Raw genomic sequence first — 17,117 nt, 5'->3', positions numbered from 1 at the left:
TATTTACATTAAAATATTTTATATTTTTAAATTATTCCATGGTAATTCTATTTAGTAGCATACAATTAAGATGATATAATAAGAAAAATCAGCTTTTAAATTAACAAGAATTTGAAAATAGAAAAATTAAATATTAGTTGTATAAATAACATTTATCTTTTAATTATAAGAATCAGATTTTATCATTTAAATATTTACTATTTTTTTTTTGTACATTATATTGATCAAGTCGAAAACGGGAAGGAGAGTCGAGACCAAGGGGCAAGGGTAATCCCGGGAAAACGCCACTGTTGGCTTTGGCAGGTTTTTCACTCTCGCTACTTGGGGGAAAAAATAAAAAAGAAGAGAGAGAGTAATTTAGATTTCTAGGGCTTGGCTTCGATACTCTTTGATCTTTTCTCTGGTTAGATCTCCGATTTACTTGTGCTTTTGAATTCAAATTCAAAGGCCTTATTCTTTTTTGTTGGCTAAAGCCCATGGAAGGAGCGGAGCAGTGGAAGATTCAATTGGAGCAGTGGAAGAAACAACTGGAGCCGTGGAAGACTCAACTGGAGCAATGGTTGAACCAAGTGATCGAACATATTCATCAGATTCCACCAACCCAGCTCTACGCTGCTGTCGCTGTCTTGTTATTCACGACCCTTTTGCTCCTATTCAGTACTATGCTGCCCACATTCTTAACTACGTGTTTATAGTTTTATGTTGTGCCGTCAAAATTTAATGGGATTGTGTTTACTGTTTTTGGTTGGCAGTTCGGGTGCTCAAACGTGCGAAATCGAATACCATTGTGCTGACTGGGCTTTCTGGGAGTGGAAAAACTGTTCTATATTATCAAGTAAGCGTCAGCATTGTTGGTTTTATTCCTTGAGATGTGTTGGTTGTGAACAATTTGATAATTTAGTGCATCCAGTTGTGGAGATATTATATGTTTGAACTATGTTTCTACATTAGTCTTACCGCCTGCACTCCTAGTATCAATTAATTGGAAAAGTCATCTCTTGTTGCTTGTTTTTACACCAAATTGACTAAACCAATGAAGGGATTGATGCTACATTGAGAGTCGGCCACACATTTTTACTATGGTTGTGTTGGGTCCTTCAGGTCTCTTAAGAAGTTGATATAATCACTAGTTTTTTTTTTTTTTTTTTCTTAAAAAACTAGTGATTATATCAACTTCTTTGCAACTAATAGTTCGCTCCAATCACTTAGTTTTTTGGAGTACATTAATAAGGCATTTAAAAGAAACTACTAGGATGGGAAATTTTGTCAATTTACAGATAAATGTGTACATAGCGTAGTACTGTAGCATCAGAAATAATGGTGTGGTAATGAATGATGTTGTTGGTGCGTGTTTTTATTAAAAAGAGCTGCCGGGAAGCTTAGAAAATATTAGGGGGGGGGGGGGGGATCTTTTGCACAGTTTGGCGACCTGGCAGTATCGTTCTTTGGTCTTTGCATTAGTTTTGTTTATTTTGGGTCATGTTCTATTCTGTTATGAAGCTTTTGGAGTATAGGGGGTGCAGTTTGTTGTTTGTAAGGCAGAGCTGTCTTGCTTGATGTGGTGCATTTGCAAAGCATAGGGATTGAGCTTTCAAGGGGATTGGATTTTTTATCCACAAGATTTAGATGGTGTTCCTTGGAATTTATTTTTGACATCATTGGCTCTTGGCGTTTCAAGTGTGATTCTTCTCTGATCCTTTTAATTTTTCTTGATGTTGTCTGTTTTAAAGAGCTGACCTTTCCTTTACTGGCGTCCTCTTCGCTTGGGATGTTCTCTTTTTTCTTCTAACAAAACTTTATTTATAGCATAAAAAAAGATACTTTCCCACGTGTTACTGATATTAGTAGTTACTAATTAATTTATGTACAAAGATATAGTTATGCCTTATGGATGCTAATCTAACTTTCATGCATGATTTTATGCCCATTTCAGCTTCGGGATGGCTCTTCCCATCAGGGTACTGTTACATCAATGGAACCAAATGAGGACACTTTTGTGCTTCACTCCGAAACAGCGAAGGTAATATATTTTAACCTATTTTGGTCAAATGATTGAGCAAAGAAGAATAATATGCCAACTCTTTCAACTGCCATGTGAACATGAGATTGTTTGTAGTGATTTTCCTCTTCATTTTATTGTTGCTTATTTGGATCACAGACTCAATGAACTATCTTTCTACACTTGTATTTGACAGGAGGGAAAAGTAAAACCCGTTCATCTGGTTGATGTTCCTGGTCATTCTCGTCTTCGACCCAAACTAGATGAGTTCTTGCCTCAAGCAGCTGGAATAGTTTTTGTGGTGGATGCTTTGGAATTCTTACCTAACTGTCGTGCTGCTTCAGAGTAAATTTTACTTATTTACTTTTTGTCAAAGCTGAAATATAAATATATGGTTAAAATCACTTCTTACACCCCCCCCTTGCTCACTTTCTTTGTATCACCCTGGCACCACGGCCTGGACCCTGATGGGTCCCCAATGAGTCGGTGTGTGTTAGCAACACACAGTTGGTGAGCAACTGGCAGTTAGAATTGACAAACAAATATTTGCATGAAAAGATTGTAACATTGATACTTACTTTGCAAAGGTACCTGTATGATATATTGACTAAGGCAAGTGTTGTGAATAAGAAAATTCCAGTACTCCTTCTGTGCAACAAAACTGACAAAGTGACAGCACATACCAAGGAGTTTATCAGAAAACAGATGGAGAAGGAAATGTATGGCTTCTAAATCTTTTATCTCTGTTTTTAGTTGATTGCATTTATTGCACATTTTTTTGCAAGCTGTGGATGGGATTGTACTGCTGCTTTTGCCCATTTTGATAATCATTTGCACTTTAATTTTTATACATGAGGGAGAGATATCAATCTGTTATATCAATTGTTTCCACAAAATGTTTGCTCTCAATGTGGTCATTGCAATTATCTTATGTGAGTCTTATGGAGATAGTTTGATGTGATATCTTTTCTATGGTCCTTTTGTTCTTAGTTCACTGGATGGTGCTCTATGATATTGCACGATATATATGATATGCTTGTATTTGAGTTCTTTTCTCACTTTGTTTTTCATCCTTGGTCACTTTCATTCTTCCTCCTTCATCAGTTTCATTTTTATTACACATTTTTATATGTGGTTACTATTGATTAAATTCAAGTTATAGATGAGAAGAGATTTTTGCATTGCTTCAATTGTATCCATGAAAATGTTGGTAACAGTATGATTATTGTAATTGACAATCATTATCCATCAAGAGTGAGTTGTTGAATTTGGATAATGCACAGGTTGTGGTCATATTTTCGTCGCTCACTGAAAATACCATGTAATACGTTTGATTCCATCTGTTTGAATTCTAACTCGCACGCTTTTTATCACTTAACAGTGACAAATTAAGGACATCAAGAAGTGCAATTTCGGCAGCTGACATTTCAAGTGACTTCACACTTGGGGTGCCTGATGAAGCATTTTCTTTCTCTCAGTGCCACAACAAAGTTACTGTTGCAGAAGCTTCTGGTTTGACTGGTGAGACATCTCAAGTGGAACAGTTTATCAGGGAACATGTAAAGCCCTAAAAGGATGCTCTCTCCAGGTTCTTCGAAATGTAATGTTTTTGTTTTTAGAGCTTGCTTGAGTGTCGCATGCTGTTTGGAAGAGCTCTAGGAAGCTGCAGACACCCAATTGGGCTTAAAGAGGAGGAAAATGTGGGAGGAGGGGTTTATTCGGATAGAGTGAATTTACTTGGAGACACCGACAGACACTGTTGCATATGATGAAATTACTTTGTTTTAAAAGATATTCAAATGATTATTTACCATTTGCATTGCTATTGATTGTAGTTGGAGCAATCTTGCCTCTCCAACCACACCAACTGGTTATTGACTAACTGTCTGACATTTGATTGCATTTGCATTGTCCATCCATGGTCTTTCATTGATCTTTGCCTTTTTGGCTATTCATTCTATCTTATGTGTTTATTCTAAGAACTAATTGGATGATTTCTGGGTCGATGAACATAAAAATGGAGTTGTGATTTCGATACTGCACTCATTCTCTTAGGTCTGCATTTGATGGCCCACTATTGAGTGCTTGGCTGCTAAGTAAGTGCATAGGGGCATCGCTACGAATGCTTCTTCCCAACCCCCCGGCCCCCTCCTCTTCACAAAAATATAAAAGTAAAAGAAGGGTCTAACTTGTGTCATATTTAAAAGGGAAAAATTCACTTTTACCCTCATAAGTTTCAGGAGTTTTTCAATTTGAACTCAAAAGTTTAAAAATTGGCAATGTACTCCCTAATGTTTCAATTTTTTTTTTTAATTTAAACCTTCTGTTACTAATTTTTGTCAAATTGGACGAAAATTTATGAAATTACATAATTACCCTTGGGTTTTTTATTTATTTATTTATTTTTTTTAATTTTCATTTAATTTAACGGAAATTAGTAACGAAAAGTTAAAATTGAAAAATTTTGAAATATTAGGGGGTATATTGTCAATTTTTAAACTTTGGGGTTCAAATTAAAAAATTCCTGAAGCTTCAGAGGGGGTAAAGTGAATTTTTTCCTATTTAAAATGTGAAGGGCTTGTGTGGATGTATAATGAACTGGGTGAATAGAGGATGAATCATGTGCCAACATTTGTAGATATTGAATCATGGGCCACTGTCAATTTTGCAAGATGATATTATCATACTTAAGTGGAGGGAGGAAGAACCCCTTGGTAATAGGAGTTTATCATTGGTAGCATTTCTATCATAATAGCACAAGGAATCCTCATTTGATCGCTCCACATATGTCTATATAGTACAACACAATACACGAATATGCAGCTGTAATTTATTCTTTACAGTGTTAATATTACTTCGTAATCTACTGAGGCAACAACAGAAGAAAAAACTGAGTATTCCTTAACTTCAAGAAAATAAATTTATCAGCTCATAATCTCAAAAAAAATGTTGTTACACAAAAAGTTGTTGAAATCCTATAAAATCAATCCAACTCAAAAAATCAAATTTTTATTTTACCCTCGAAGGTATATATGCGAAATTTTGAACAGTCATTTCAATCTTCTTAACCAGCCGCTTACCAAGTTATAATGGAGGCACGGAATTAGTAGGAATTACTTTTAAGGAGAAAATTGAAAAGTCTTTATGGATTGATCCAAGCACAAAGATGACTACAGTAATCACCCTTTTCTTTTGTGCACTTCCAATTTGAATTTGGAAACATGCTAGTAAGAGTTTGTCAATGGAGATGCCACAAAGCAATCTAAAATAACTAATCTTACAGATAGATGGCTGAGAATAACTTGGTTCAATTCACTTACAAATCTCGCACTTACACTCGAATGAAAGTGTTTTTGAGGTCAAAAATGAAAAAGTAGAATCAAATTGAAGTAACAATTTACAATGAATTTATTGATTTATCACCCCAGAACAAACATATTTACTACAATTAATGCTCTGTGGAGACAGAAAGACATGCATATCTGATGATCTGTGTCCTGGAAAATATAATGTTCATCGGCTGATCACAAATCTAAATACCAATTTCTTTTCCATTGCTTCCTGATGTAAAGAATAATGCCTTTGCAGCAACTCACTAAGAATAATGCCTGTACTACTAATATTTCGCATGAAATGGTTTGGAGAGGTAGTGCTAAGCCTGATCTACATCCTCACCGAATACTCTGATAAGAATCTGGGAATGATCTTGACAACGCCGCGCGCTTCAGCCTAACAATTAAAGCGAAGATGCCATAGCTTGGGAGATGCATCAAGCCCACGCCGAAGTACCTGTAAAATCAACAATGGCACAACAATGATAATATCATGAGAAGCAGTGGAAATATTTGAGAGTTGAGTGCAGTGCTTTCATTCACAATAAGGAGGTTGAAGAAGAAGAGTAGTAGTTGCAATCGTAATATCCCATTATAATAACAATCAAATAGATAATGACAGCATACCATAATGGAGCATATGAAGATGACAAGTCGAGAAATGGATATGGCCACCTGTTAAAAAAGAAAAAAAGGAAAAGATATAAATGTAATGAACAATAAGTAAGCATAAAAAAGAACAAAGAAAACAACAGCATTAATAACAACAACAACAAAACAAGAGTAACAATAAATAATCAATAGATTGTGAAAAATATTTTACCATATGGAAACACAAGCATGTATGACCCATTGGAAAATGACAAATATAGCTGTCCAGAGCACAAAATATGCAATCCGAAACATTGGAAATCGCTGAAAATGGGAAATATATAGTTATAAATTTGTAACTGATCATTAAAGATATTAAAATAAGAAAAAAACACTAAAATCGTTAAGGAACCAAACTTACCAAGGAATTTAAGATTGTCTCACCAAGGAGGAGAACAGCATTGATTGAGTGCATACTAATAATCAACTGCAGTTGAAAGGTGAACACATTCATCAGATGCAAGGGGTTTATTATTAGCGATAAAAACACAACTCAAGTTGTATTACCATAAGCAAAACAAAAAACGGAAGAAAAAAAAAATTCTGATGGTTGCGACATTTGCATAAAACTGCTAACACTTAGCCCTCCGCCTGTATGGAGGCCTGGCTTGCTAAATTGATGAAACAAGATAATATAGTTGAAAGAAAATGGGTTTACTGCCTTCAGCCCAGAAAAGAAAAAAAAATAAAAAACTTGTCACTGACAAAATTCCAGAATGTCTTTTTTGAAAAAACACTACTCATTTTGCTGCTTCAGTGTTTGCTTCTGCTAAGTGATGGAGAAGAACCAAATGTCTTGGTTTAATCACTTTCCAAATGATATCATATATGTCATATCTGTATTCTATGGAAAAAAACATATCCTCCACAAGGGCATTAAAGTGCAACCTTGATAAAATGGCAATGTGGTGATAAGGTTTTTACTTACGAAATCCAGATCATAATCTTTGGCCGTTAGAAATGGATAAAGAATAAGCCAAAATACGCAATCAGTGAGTGTCACAGCACCTGCACTCATCTACAGGTAGAAAACAAGAATGAAAAAGATATCAACATCTTATTATTGAAATGGAGATTTTCTTGTAAACAATTAATTGATATAAAAACACTTAATATATGTTTACTCTTTAGCATCAAAATGTTTTTTCTCTTTGACAAGCAAGTTAAAGAAACAGTAGTTGCCAAATGTGATTAAAATCATACAAATCAGCAATCAACAACTGGATAGTACTCGAGCTTTTTTCAAAAGATATTCTATCAAATACTTAAAAATGAGATAATTAAGATGCAACCTCAATCAAAGGAACATGAAGAATAGAATATATGGAACACAAGCTATTGGAGAAGACAAGAAAGAAACTCAAGAATCAGAAGAGTTCAAATTCATAGAGTAACTGTAGCAGCTGAATTTTAGAAGAATAATTACCTGAAAAATGATTTGAAAGATATAACCCCATACACCTGCAGAATGGCAAGCATAAGGTTCTTCATGGGTATCTGAACTCTTGGACAGATTGGACATATCTGTATTCTCCCCCAACGTGGGAGCTATATAGGTGCCTTGCTCTGCATCTAAACTTGCATGATCAGCCACATTGCCACCAACTTTATGGTGCTTGAAACATCCATAAATTGAGAATGAAACTCCAAGCTTCAAATTGAAATTGAAAGCATAAGTGACATATAACAATGATGTACAAGTAAAATGGAACACAAGGAGGCACCATACTTCTAAATCAATTAAAGACATTGAAACATTGACAGACAGATAACTGTTAATTTTTCCCTGCAGGAACTAAATAGCCAAGTAGTGTTATTAAACACCTCTGGATAAGAAGATTAATTAAAAGAACAAACAATTATTGAAGTATTTCCAAAGAACAAAAGAGATAAGAGTTATGTCCCGATTTCATCTCTATCAAACTTTACTACAATATACAAACAAGGATCTGCACAAGAGTGCTTAGAGTTCAAAACTTTACCCCAAAATAGATCGTGACCAAAGTAAATGTCCACCTGTTCAGCAGTCAACGAAAAATCACAAGAAACATAATCAGCAAAAGTGGCATATTCATTATTACTCATTGTCAAACTTGAGAATTCAAAGCTGGTTATTAAAATAGTGCAACACTGGAAACCTACAAAAGACCTGCTTCTTCCCCTCCCCGCTCCCTTTACCTTACCCTCTTTTTCGAGGTATTCAAAACACTCACAGAGCAAAAGAATAGAGAATGTAATAAGGAATTATTCAGCTTTCGAGATAAGCTCTCTGTTTTTGACCAAAGTAGACAGATATTAAGTCCCAAGAGTTCTCAAAAATCCAAACATTGAATTGAAACTGTGCTCCATTAAAGAGTGTAGAAGTATAACGTTAACTATTTCTAGCATGCTGAATAAACCCCTAAAAATAATTTAAGCCCCTGCTTGAATTATGCAATAATAGAGGAATGATGCAGACTATGATCCTTCAAGCGGTAAAGAACCAAGTAGTGACATCTAAATCACCATAAAATTTAGAGAATATTTATTTAAAGTGGGGTTCTTATATGAGCACAGCACTTTCAAACCTAAGTCGACCATATATATGGAAGTATTTCCTGATAGACAGATGAAAGATATAGATGAACCAAGGATGGCTTACTGAGTATAAAAGAAAAAAATGCCACCTCCGGCAACAACAACGTCGGCGATGAGCAATGCCAAAAGCAAAATGAAAGCCCCTGTTCTGTAAGCAAGCAGCCAGGCAGGATGAATTCCTCTGAGACATGTCTTCCAGGCTTCATCCTCATACAAAGACCCTGTTGTTTCTCGCTGGTTTTCTCTCCTCTCCTGTCTTGGCCTGTTGAAACCTTCATATTTCCATATTAGAAGTGATGCCAGAACCATTGAGGTTAAGATCCATAAAGCACAGAGGAAGAACCTCCAGTTCAACCAGTAACTAGCAGCGGTAGTATCATCACTAGTCATGACAGGCTGCCAAGTATGGGTTGAGGATCCTGATAAAAAACTAAGGATGTTATTATTACTTGCTCCACTTTTCATCATATTTTCAAGTTTGATTCCCAAAGCCATATATGTTGGAGAAGAAATGGAAGTCTATACCAACTTTCAGATGAATGATGGTGTAAAAAAATTTTAAAGAAAAAAAAAAGAAGGTTATCCTTAGAATTAGGTAACTTCAATCTATACAAAGCGGAGACCAATTTCAGGGAGAAGTGCATACAGTTAATGTCTAAGCGTCTGAAAATAAATACACCCAAAAAAAAAAAAATCAGAAAAGAAGAATGTGGGTGGTTGTGGAAAAGGAAGTTAACCCAAGAGAAGTCCTATCTCAATGAAGGCAATAAACGGAACAAACTTTACAGTGAAAACAGAGTTCAGAAAGATAAATTTGGATTAAAAAAAAAAAAAAAAATTACAGTGAAACTGAAACATTTTGAATTTCCCACAAACACTTATTCACAAACAAATTCTAGAGATTAAAACCATGAAGACTCCAACAAATTTACAAAACAAGCAAGCATGCGTCAAGGAACAAAAACCCAAATCTCAAAAGTTCAATCCCCCTCACTGTACATGCAATCAAACTCCACTAATATTGAAGCAATAGTTTATCATCAAAATCATTTTTGTTCTTCACATTTCGCGTTACGCACGTAAGGAACAAACACATCAACTAAGGACCAATATGGGTTCTGATTAATATTATAAAATACAACATAGATTCTTTACTTTCAATCAGTTTTACCCAAAAGGTTGTGGTCACATTGAAATATGAAAAAAATATGAAACGTACGAGAAAGAAAGGCGTGGCACTTACGGTTTCGCCAAATGAAAATGCGGAGGTGAGAGGTGTCAATGTAAAAGAAGATGCTTTGCTTCTTTCTGCTGCCAGAGAGAAAGAGAGAAGGGTATAGGACAATAACCTTTGTATGAAGGTAGTTTGTGAATTCTGAGAAGGATGTGCTTTTGTTGTCTGATGTCGCAGACGTACTCCTTACTCGTGGGATTGGATCATTGGAGAAGATTCAGTGGAGTAGACAGAATACACTTTTTTTTTTCCTTGTCAATGAATTTTTATTATTTTTCCTTTTTCTTTTTGATCTTTGTTTGAGAAAGTCTTGGATTGGTGGGATTGGGAGTAGGATATGCAATCCCTAGACGGAACCAGCAGCGGCCACATGCAAATTAGACCGGTATACCGACCACGATGTAAACAGAAAGAACGTTCTTTCGCTTGCTTTTTTTTTATTTTTATTTTTGGGTCAACAAAAGAGACTGTCATTCAGCCATTTACCAAGGATATTATATTGTTCAAAAAAAAGAAAAAGAAAGAAGATATTATATTATTATTATTACTTTCTTTAAAATCAAATTCTAGATGTTAAATTTGTGTCAATCTTATGTTACTCTTTTTTTGTTTTTTTTTGTTGGGTTCTTTGTTTTTCTCTTGATAATTTCACACCAATTTCATAAATAGGTTGATGTGATGTAGTTTAATTGGCTACACTTTTATTTGATTATGTGGTTAACATATATATATAGCCGGTGTAAAATGCATTTGATAAATAGGTATAAAGAGTGTCATTTATTTGCATACAAACCCATAAATTGGATTACATTAATAATTTACTCTAATTCAGTTTTATTAAACTGATAAGAGTGCAACAATTTCATATATTCATGGCTGAACATATTTGATCGGGCAAACCCATGTGACCAGCCTTGAAGAAAAGAACAAGGGCAGCCTGGTCCTACATATATATACATTTTTACGTTTGCCCAAGGGTAAATTTACATTTCAGTCTTCCCATGTCTCCCTGCAAATATCGCCAATCTAACACTCACCAAGCTCTTCATTTTCTTCTAGTAAAAGAAAGCAACTTCACAATTGAACAGGAATACCTCTGATCTTTCTTAGCAATTTCATTCCCATTTGAGCTTTTCTGCAATCATATCAACAGGTAACGACCCCGGAGGGACTGGTGAGTCCACATCTTCAAATGAATCACTATCATAATCTTCATAATCGTCGTTGTCACTATCACTGTAGATGTAATCATCTTTACTATTATAACCCTCGCTTTGAGGATAATCTTCAGCCTCTGCCACTGAGCTGCTTGTACCATCGTCACTTGACAAGATTAAGGCTGGATAGGAGTGCTCTGTGGCCTGTGAAATAACCTCAAATTCCTCCACCTTCTTCAAAAGAGCATCAGGACCAAGATCAATCTCATCCAGCAACAACGCTTTGCTGGACTCAATTGCTTGCTTCCAAAGCAGCATCATTTTAGGGCTTGTGCTCACTGTTTTGGGATCAGCCTTACAACAATCATTGTCATCCTTGTCTGTAAAACATCATGAAAAAAGAAAATTAAGGCTAGAACATTGCAGAATCTGTCATCATATCACAATATTAACAAGCAGCGGTGGGGAACAATTAACAAGCCACAATATCAAGCATAACTACCTAGTACTGCTAGGGAGAGTTAATCCTTTGTGGACTGGAAATATCAGATTTTTTTTTTTTTTTTTTGAAACATGTACCACTCTTGGAACGAACCTGACAAATTGGGATTCTTTTTGGGGTGGGGGTTGCGACTGTTCTAATTTTCATATGTAACAAAAATTAATTTTGTCCACATGCAAGTTTCAAATTTATAATCAGAAAGCATTAAAGTATTAATAAAATGATCAAATATACCGTTTCTTATTTACTTTAATTTTTTAGATCAATGATAATTTAACAGGAAGAGAACAAAAAAAGCACTGTGGGTAGGTATAGTCAACATGACGCAGTTCTTGGTAATGCAATTTCAAGGAAATTGCTTCTCTTGAATCACTTGGTAAGGACCTGTTTAACTTTTTCCCAAAAGACAGGCCGCAATTGTACTTCCTTTTCCAAATTCATTTGAAACTAGTGTCCAGCAAAATTTCAACTAGCTGGCCCTGCCAAGATAAATGTCTAGTTGTCAACTTATACATGGTTGCCACTAATGTATTCTTCCTGAATCTAATAACTGAAATCTAGTGACCAACAGAGGCTTCCTGGAAATTGGAGTGGATATATTTTCTTTTGGAAAAGTTCCTTAAGATATATTACCATGTCTATTTTTGTGCAAAAGGTTTACTATCCATGACACAATGGACCCTGCGAACATGAACATGATGTATCCTGCTATGCCATCATCAAAAACCCATATCAACAACATATTGTCTTCCTATGAACTAAGACAACCAAAATCAAGTACCTTCCCACCCCATGAACAGAATCATCTGGCTACTATCTACACTTTGGGGTTTGCATAATATGAATAACCTAATGTATCAGGCACTAGTGCCCTTGACTGGTGTGTCTGTAGTTTCAATTTTGGTTTCAAAGGAAAATTGTGCAACTGCAACATGGCTTGTCCCATTTCCTTCTCTAATGCATACCTGAACCGTCCAAATCACCTGCGATGCCCACTCCAGGGGGAATTGAAGCCCAAGGAGCATCTTCGTACATTGATTTCCAATCTTGTCCCCTCCACATCAATACTTGCTCATTGTCAAAAGATAATAAGACACAAGGAACCAATTCCTGTTCGAAGTTAAGAAGGAAAAGGTTAAAAGAGAGAATGGCATTGCATCCAGAATGAATGAACGATTGAGGTAACTAGTAAAGAATATAGAGACTATCAAACAGCATTCAAAAGTATAAGGCATGGCCTATTAATTGACTGTCTGATTGCATGACCCGTAAAGGGGACATTTTCTGGTGCAATGGTAAAGTCTGGGCTGCCAGGCACAAGTGCATAGGTTCAAGTCTTGAGAGTAGTCACTTCATACAAAAGATACTGAAGGGTAGGATTATATCCAAGTCACCCCTCCTATGATCCCACTTAGGTGGGACCAGCACTGGCAATGACCCATTCAGTGTCACATAAAACCTTAGAAAGGTACCATTTCCTATGGAGCTACATTAGCTTTTTTGCTAGGCTCCTCTGGAGCCCCGTATACAGATGGACCACTGAGGTTTGTAATACATAGAACTATGATGGGTGAGGAGAGTTTATTCTGCAGTGAGCCAAACCCAAGTGATGGGATGCTCCTGTTACGCAAGCCAAGCCTGTCATTAGGCTTTTATCTCTGTAGTTTGGCTGGGCTATAAAAGTTTTAAAAATTAATCATAATTTCAATAAAAAATGAAAAAGCTCCTTTGTCCAGAAATGTCAAATAAACTATAAGATTTTTATTTAACTTGACCATCTTGTACTTTTACAAACTTCAAAACTAGAAAATGACAACTTCATAGAATAATTTTTAACATGCAGCAGCAATGATTCCTTTCAACTTTTTAAGTTTTTAAGAGCATGTAGAGAAACAATTTATAGAAGTGAAAATTTAGTTGATCTATCACAATCAATTCAAAATAGTATTGATAATAAAGCCACATCTGACGAGTTACTCTGTGAGCATCAATATCATTTTTAAACCCCATCTGAACTACTAGGGGATTCACAGGACAAACCCCGTTTATCATTTTAGTATATTAGGTGAGGACTCAAAAGCCAAAACTCAGGCCTTCAAAGATAAACCTGAAGTTCATATTTCATATAACCCATTAGATATCTATACTAAATTATGTAAATTTATGTTTGTACTTAGTGTCAGAGCATCCCTTCTTTTAATCTTTTTCTTTCTAATCTGTGAATATATTTCGTTCTTAACTTTAATACCTAATAATGTGTCACATGCTTGGATATAAGATCTGCATACACTATTACTGCCTGAGGAATTAGAAGAACAGAAAAAATTACAAGATCTGGCAACATTATTACCGCCTGAGGAGTTAGAAGAGCAGAAAATGTTACAGACCTTAAGCTTACCACCCAACTTCTTGTAATCAGTTGCATGCATCCCTTTGCAGTCAATTTTCACTAATGGACTTCCTTCGAAAGCATTCCTAACATCTTTCACCAGGGAGATGTATACTCCATTTTTTGCTGCTATGTGAATAAGCAATAAATACTTTGAATTGACAAACAATAAAAATAATAAAACTTGAGACTTGACGGTTCATATATACTTTGTTCTATAAAGGAACAACTAGTATAATCTCCCCCATGAAAGCAGACCTAAAGGATAGGAACAACTTAGAGCACACACATGCAAATCCATAAACACTTTAGGAAATGGCTTAGTTTATACAAGTACGTATAGCATGACAGATAATGACTAAATTGAGGAATTCTGAGACCATATTGAAGCTGAGATAGCTGTCTGCCATGAGTATAACATCAATGCATCAGCCAATTCATCTGACCATGTCACACAAAAGGCGGTTGATGACCATATGTTGGAGAGGCTGGTACAATTGGCACTAAAGTATTTATCCTATGACCCTTTGGAATGGAGAAACAAATCGTTTAGCTATTTCTGTTTGTCACTTCACATCCTATGGCTCTGGTTAATTGGGACAAACTAAACAAATGGAACTTTCAAAAAATCAGTAAAAAGCAACCTTTATAATAAGCTGATCAATTATAAGAATGAGTGATGGTCCTGGTGAATTTACCTAATTTACATATTGGCAAAAGTCTTTCTCCTTGCTTCCGTAATTTATGGGCCTCAGCTTTTGTCAATCCTTCTGGAGCTTCTTGGATAAGTTTTGGGTAGACCGGAGTAGCTGGTTTCCAGAGCATCACTGGGTACTGTGGACGAGTACGATAATTGTAATTTCTTCCACGGAAAAGATAAACTACACCACCAACTCGATGAATGATTTTCCCCCCGGTTTTTTCCTGGCATTAGGAGCAAAACTTGAGCACAATGCAAGCAAGGGTTTTCTTTAGTAATTTAAGAGTAACAAAGAAATGTGAATTTAGTCTGACCATCAGGCTTAAACTTAATAGGGGAACACAAATTGACGTCTTTCAAGTAAATTAAATGTGGAAAACACCGGCCTCTTGAAACTGTATTCTAAAAGTAAAACAAACAGTTCATGCAAAACAAAAGGCTCTATTTAATGAAACTCAAGTGAAAAAAAAAAAAAAAAAAACACAAAAACACAAAAACACAAAAACAGTGGCTTCAAATGGGCAATGTGCCAGTGCTCAGTTAGAACAAAGTGGTGGGGTGGCCACACTTGGTCCATAGCCTCATTCTGCAGCCTATTATTGCTTTTCATATCTTACGCCATTGATTCACTCCATCCCCTCAAATCAGTAATGGGATTTTAAGGAATGCTATTGCAATCGTTCCAATAATGAGCTTTTTATCGTTGCTTTCCATTCCTCACAAGCTAATACATTTCTCCAGTCACATGCTTCATACTAGTAAGTAATTAACTCAAGAGTCAAATGAAAATGACGGAAATGGTAAAGATATGTAATAACCTCAAGACGACGGCAAATGTTATTCATATCTACAGTGGGAACCCCTTTACAACGAACTTTACAAACGCGCTGCCGCTTCCAATGCGAATGTATCAACTCCAACATATTATGCGTCAACCCGTCCCTTCCTAAATACCATTAAGACAATTTCACTCAAATTCCAAACAATCAGAGCACATACAGCAAATACAAATAAATGGATTATGAACGGAAATAAAGAAACTCACCAAGATTAATCTGGCGGTTATTGGACAGGTGGGGCTGAACCAGCATTTTGATCTCCCACTTCCTGAGCGGCTCTCCGAGCACCTCCTCCCTCGTCCTCCCCTCCTTCGGAAATCTCCCCAGCGAGAATGGCCCCGGCATTTCCACGTGCTTCACTCCCTTTGTCCCCTCAGGCGGCGGATTAAACGAGTCGAACAGCGGAATCTTATTCTTATCCTTCTTCTTCTTCAACGGCGCCTTTCCGGTCCACGGTCTCGGCATCGTCGGCGGCTCGAAGGGCAAGAAGGCCGGCTCGCGGATGGCCAGGGGCTTCACCTTGGGCGTCTCGGAGTAGCTGTACTGGAACTCGAAGGGCGCGCCGGGGAGGAGGTACGACACGCCGGACTCGCCGACGACGACGGAGCGGTCCCCGTCGGAGGAGATGACTCCGTCCTTGACGGGTTTGAAGTATTTGGTGCGGCGGTGAACGGTCTTGAGGGCCGGGTTGGTTCGGGGTTTGGAGGATTTCTGGCGAGGAGGAGGATATTTGGGGATAGGGATGGGTGGGGAGGGAGGGGTAGAGGTGGTAATTGTGGGGTCCTTTGGGGGTGGTGCTGAAGGGAGAGAGGAGAAGAGGTTGAGTCCTGGTAGTGACGACGCCGTAATGATAGCCATGAAAGAATAAATGTTTCTATATTTACATATAACGGCTACTGTGATGTATGCAACAAGTATGGATAATGTGCTCTCCCAAACGAGAGGGAAGGACCAAGGAGGGAGGGAGATAACTGACGAGAGAGAGAGAGAGAGAGAGGGAGAGATCAATGATATTTCTAAGCTCACTACTGTAAACGGCGTCGTTCTAACATGTTTAAGTTAGGGCTGAAGTTTTTTAATGTGGCCTGGCCATAAACCTGATATAAATCCAACGCGAAATTAAACAATTAATTAAATGAGTTGAGTTACATTAACAATAGTTTTATACATATGCCTTAGGTCCGTTTGGGAGTGCGTTTTTTTAAAAATAATCTGCGTTTTTAAATCAAATCGTAATTTTGCAGTGTTTGGGATTGCAATTTTAAAAACGCAAATTTTAAAATCGTGAAAAAATCTGTGATTTCTATAAGTTGACTAGGGGTACTTATTTGAAAAAGTGTGAATTTAAACCAAAATCACGATTTCACTTAAAACAATATTTGGCACAATATTTATATATTTGGCTATGAAACTGCAATTATATGTTAAAGTTATCAAAACACTCAATTTATAAAATTAAAAAAAAAAAACACTTCTTAATATGCTTACGCAATTTTAAAAAGTAACGATTTCAAAAATGTAATTTTTAAAATCGCACTTATTAAAATCATACTCCCAAATGGACTCTTAATATGATTTGAATTTAACATACGGCATAATGACATAAATTTTCTACGTTATATATAAATTCAATACGAAATTAATACAAAATTAAAGAATTATGATTAGCGTGTTTGGCCAATTTAATTAAAGGGTTAAATACTCCAAAAGTCCCTGTGGTTTCACAATTTTATTTTT

At 36.2% G+C, this 17,117-nt stretch overlaps 3 protein-coding genes across 8 annotated transcripts; 1 reads left to right on the top strand and 2 right to left on the bottom strand.

The window, feature by feature from the left end:
* The first annotated feature begins 275 nt into the window (after positions 1-275).
* On the top strand, positions 276-3,812 carry LOC132177682 (uncharacterized). Of its 2 annotated transcripts, XM_059590109.1 has the most exons (7): positions 276-403; positions 474-657; positions 753-835; positions 1,934-2,020; positions 2,196-2,344; positions 2,587-2,718; positions 3,381-3,812. In XM_059590109.1, the coding sequence occupies exons 2-7, from the start codon at positions 477-479 to the stop codon at positions 3,568-3,570; spliced, it is 822 nt and encodes a 273-aa protein (XP_059446092.1). In that variant the 5' UTR covers positions 276-403; positions 474-476; the 3' UTR covers positions 3,571-3,812. The 2 variants fall into 2 exon arrangements, with proteins under 2 accessions (XP_059446092.1, XP_059446091.1); XM_059590108.1 differs by having other exon boundaries at positions 277-657.
* A 1,446-nt stretch (positions 3,813-5,258) lies between these two features.
* On the bottom strand, positions 5,259-10,223 carry LOC132178826 (uncharacterized). 4 transcript variants are annotated; one of them, XM_059591384.1, is made up of 9 exons: positions 9,803-10,223; positions 8,624-8,989; positions 7,965-7,998; positions 7,409-7,633; positions 6,911-7,000; positions 6,344-6,409; positions 6,155-6,246; positions 5,959-6,006; positions 5,259-5,788 (listed from the first exon to the last, which is right to left on the bottom strand). In XM_059591384.1, the coding sequence occupies exons 2-9, from the start codon at positions 8,947-8,949 to the stop codon at positions 5,671-5,673; spliced, it is 999 nt and encodes a 332-aa protein (XP_059447367.1). In that variant the 5' UTR covers positions 8,950-8,989; positions 9,803-10,223; the 3' UTR covers positions 5,259-5,670. The 4 variants fall into 4 exon arrangements, with proteins under 4 accessions (XP_059447367.1, XP_059447366.1, XP_059447368.1 ...); XM_059591383.1 differs by having other exon boundaries at positions 8,624-8,978; XM_059591385.1 differs by having other exon boundaries at positions 8,624-8,978; positions 9,909-10,223.
* Positions 10,224-10,551: 328 nt separating this feature from the next.
* LOC132179910 (CRS2-associated factor 2, chloroplastic-like) lies at positions 10,552-16,348 on the bottom strand. Of its 2 annotated transcripts, none has more exons than XM_059592713.1 (6): positions 15,587-16,348; positions 15,360-15,487; positions 14,540-14,765; positions 13,840-13,970; positions 12,418-12,562; positions 10,552-11,330 (listed from the first exon to the last, which is right to left on the bottom strand). In XM_059592713.1, exons 1-6 carry the CDS (start codon positions 16,236-16,238, stop codon positions 10,909-10,911), a joined length of 1,704 nt encoding a protein of 567 aa, XP_059448696.1. In that variant the 5' UTR covers positions 16,239-16,348; the 3' UTR covers positions 10,552-10,908. The 2 variants fall into 2 exon arrangements, with proteins under 2 accessions (XP_059448696.1, XP_059448697.1); XM_059592714.1 differs by having other exon boundaries at positions 13,840-13,967.
* Between the last annotated feature and the right edge of the window lie 769 nt (positions 16,349-17,117).

This window comes from Corylus avellana, chromosome ca4 (assembly GCF_901000735.1).
Source record: "Corylus avellana chromosome ca4, CavTom2PMs-1.0".
NCBI lineage: Eukaryota > Viridiplantae > Streptophyta > Magnoliopsida > Fagales > Betulaceae > Corylus > Corylus avellana.
This window is presented reverse-complemented; position numbering and strand designations above follow the sequence as displayed.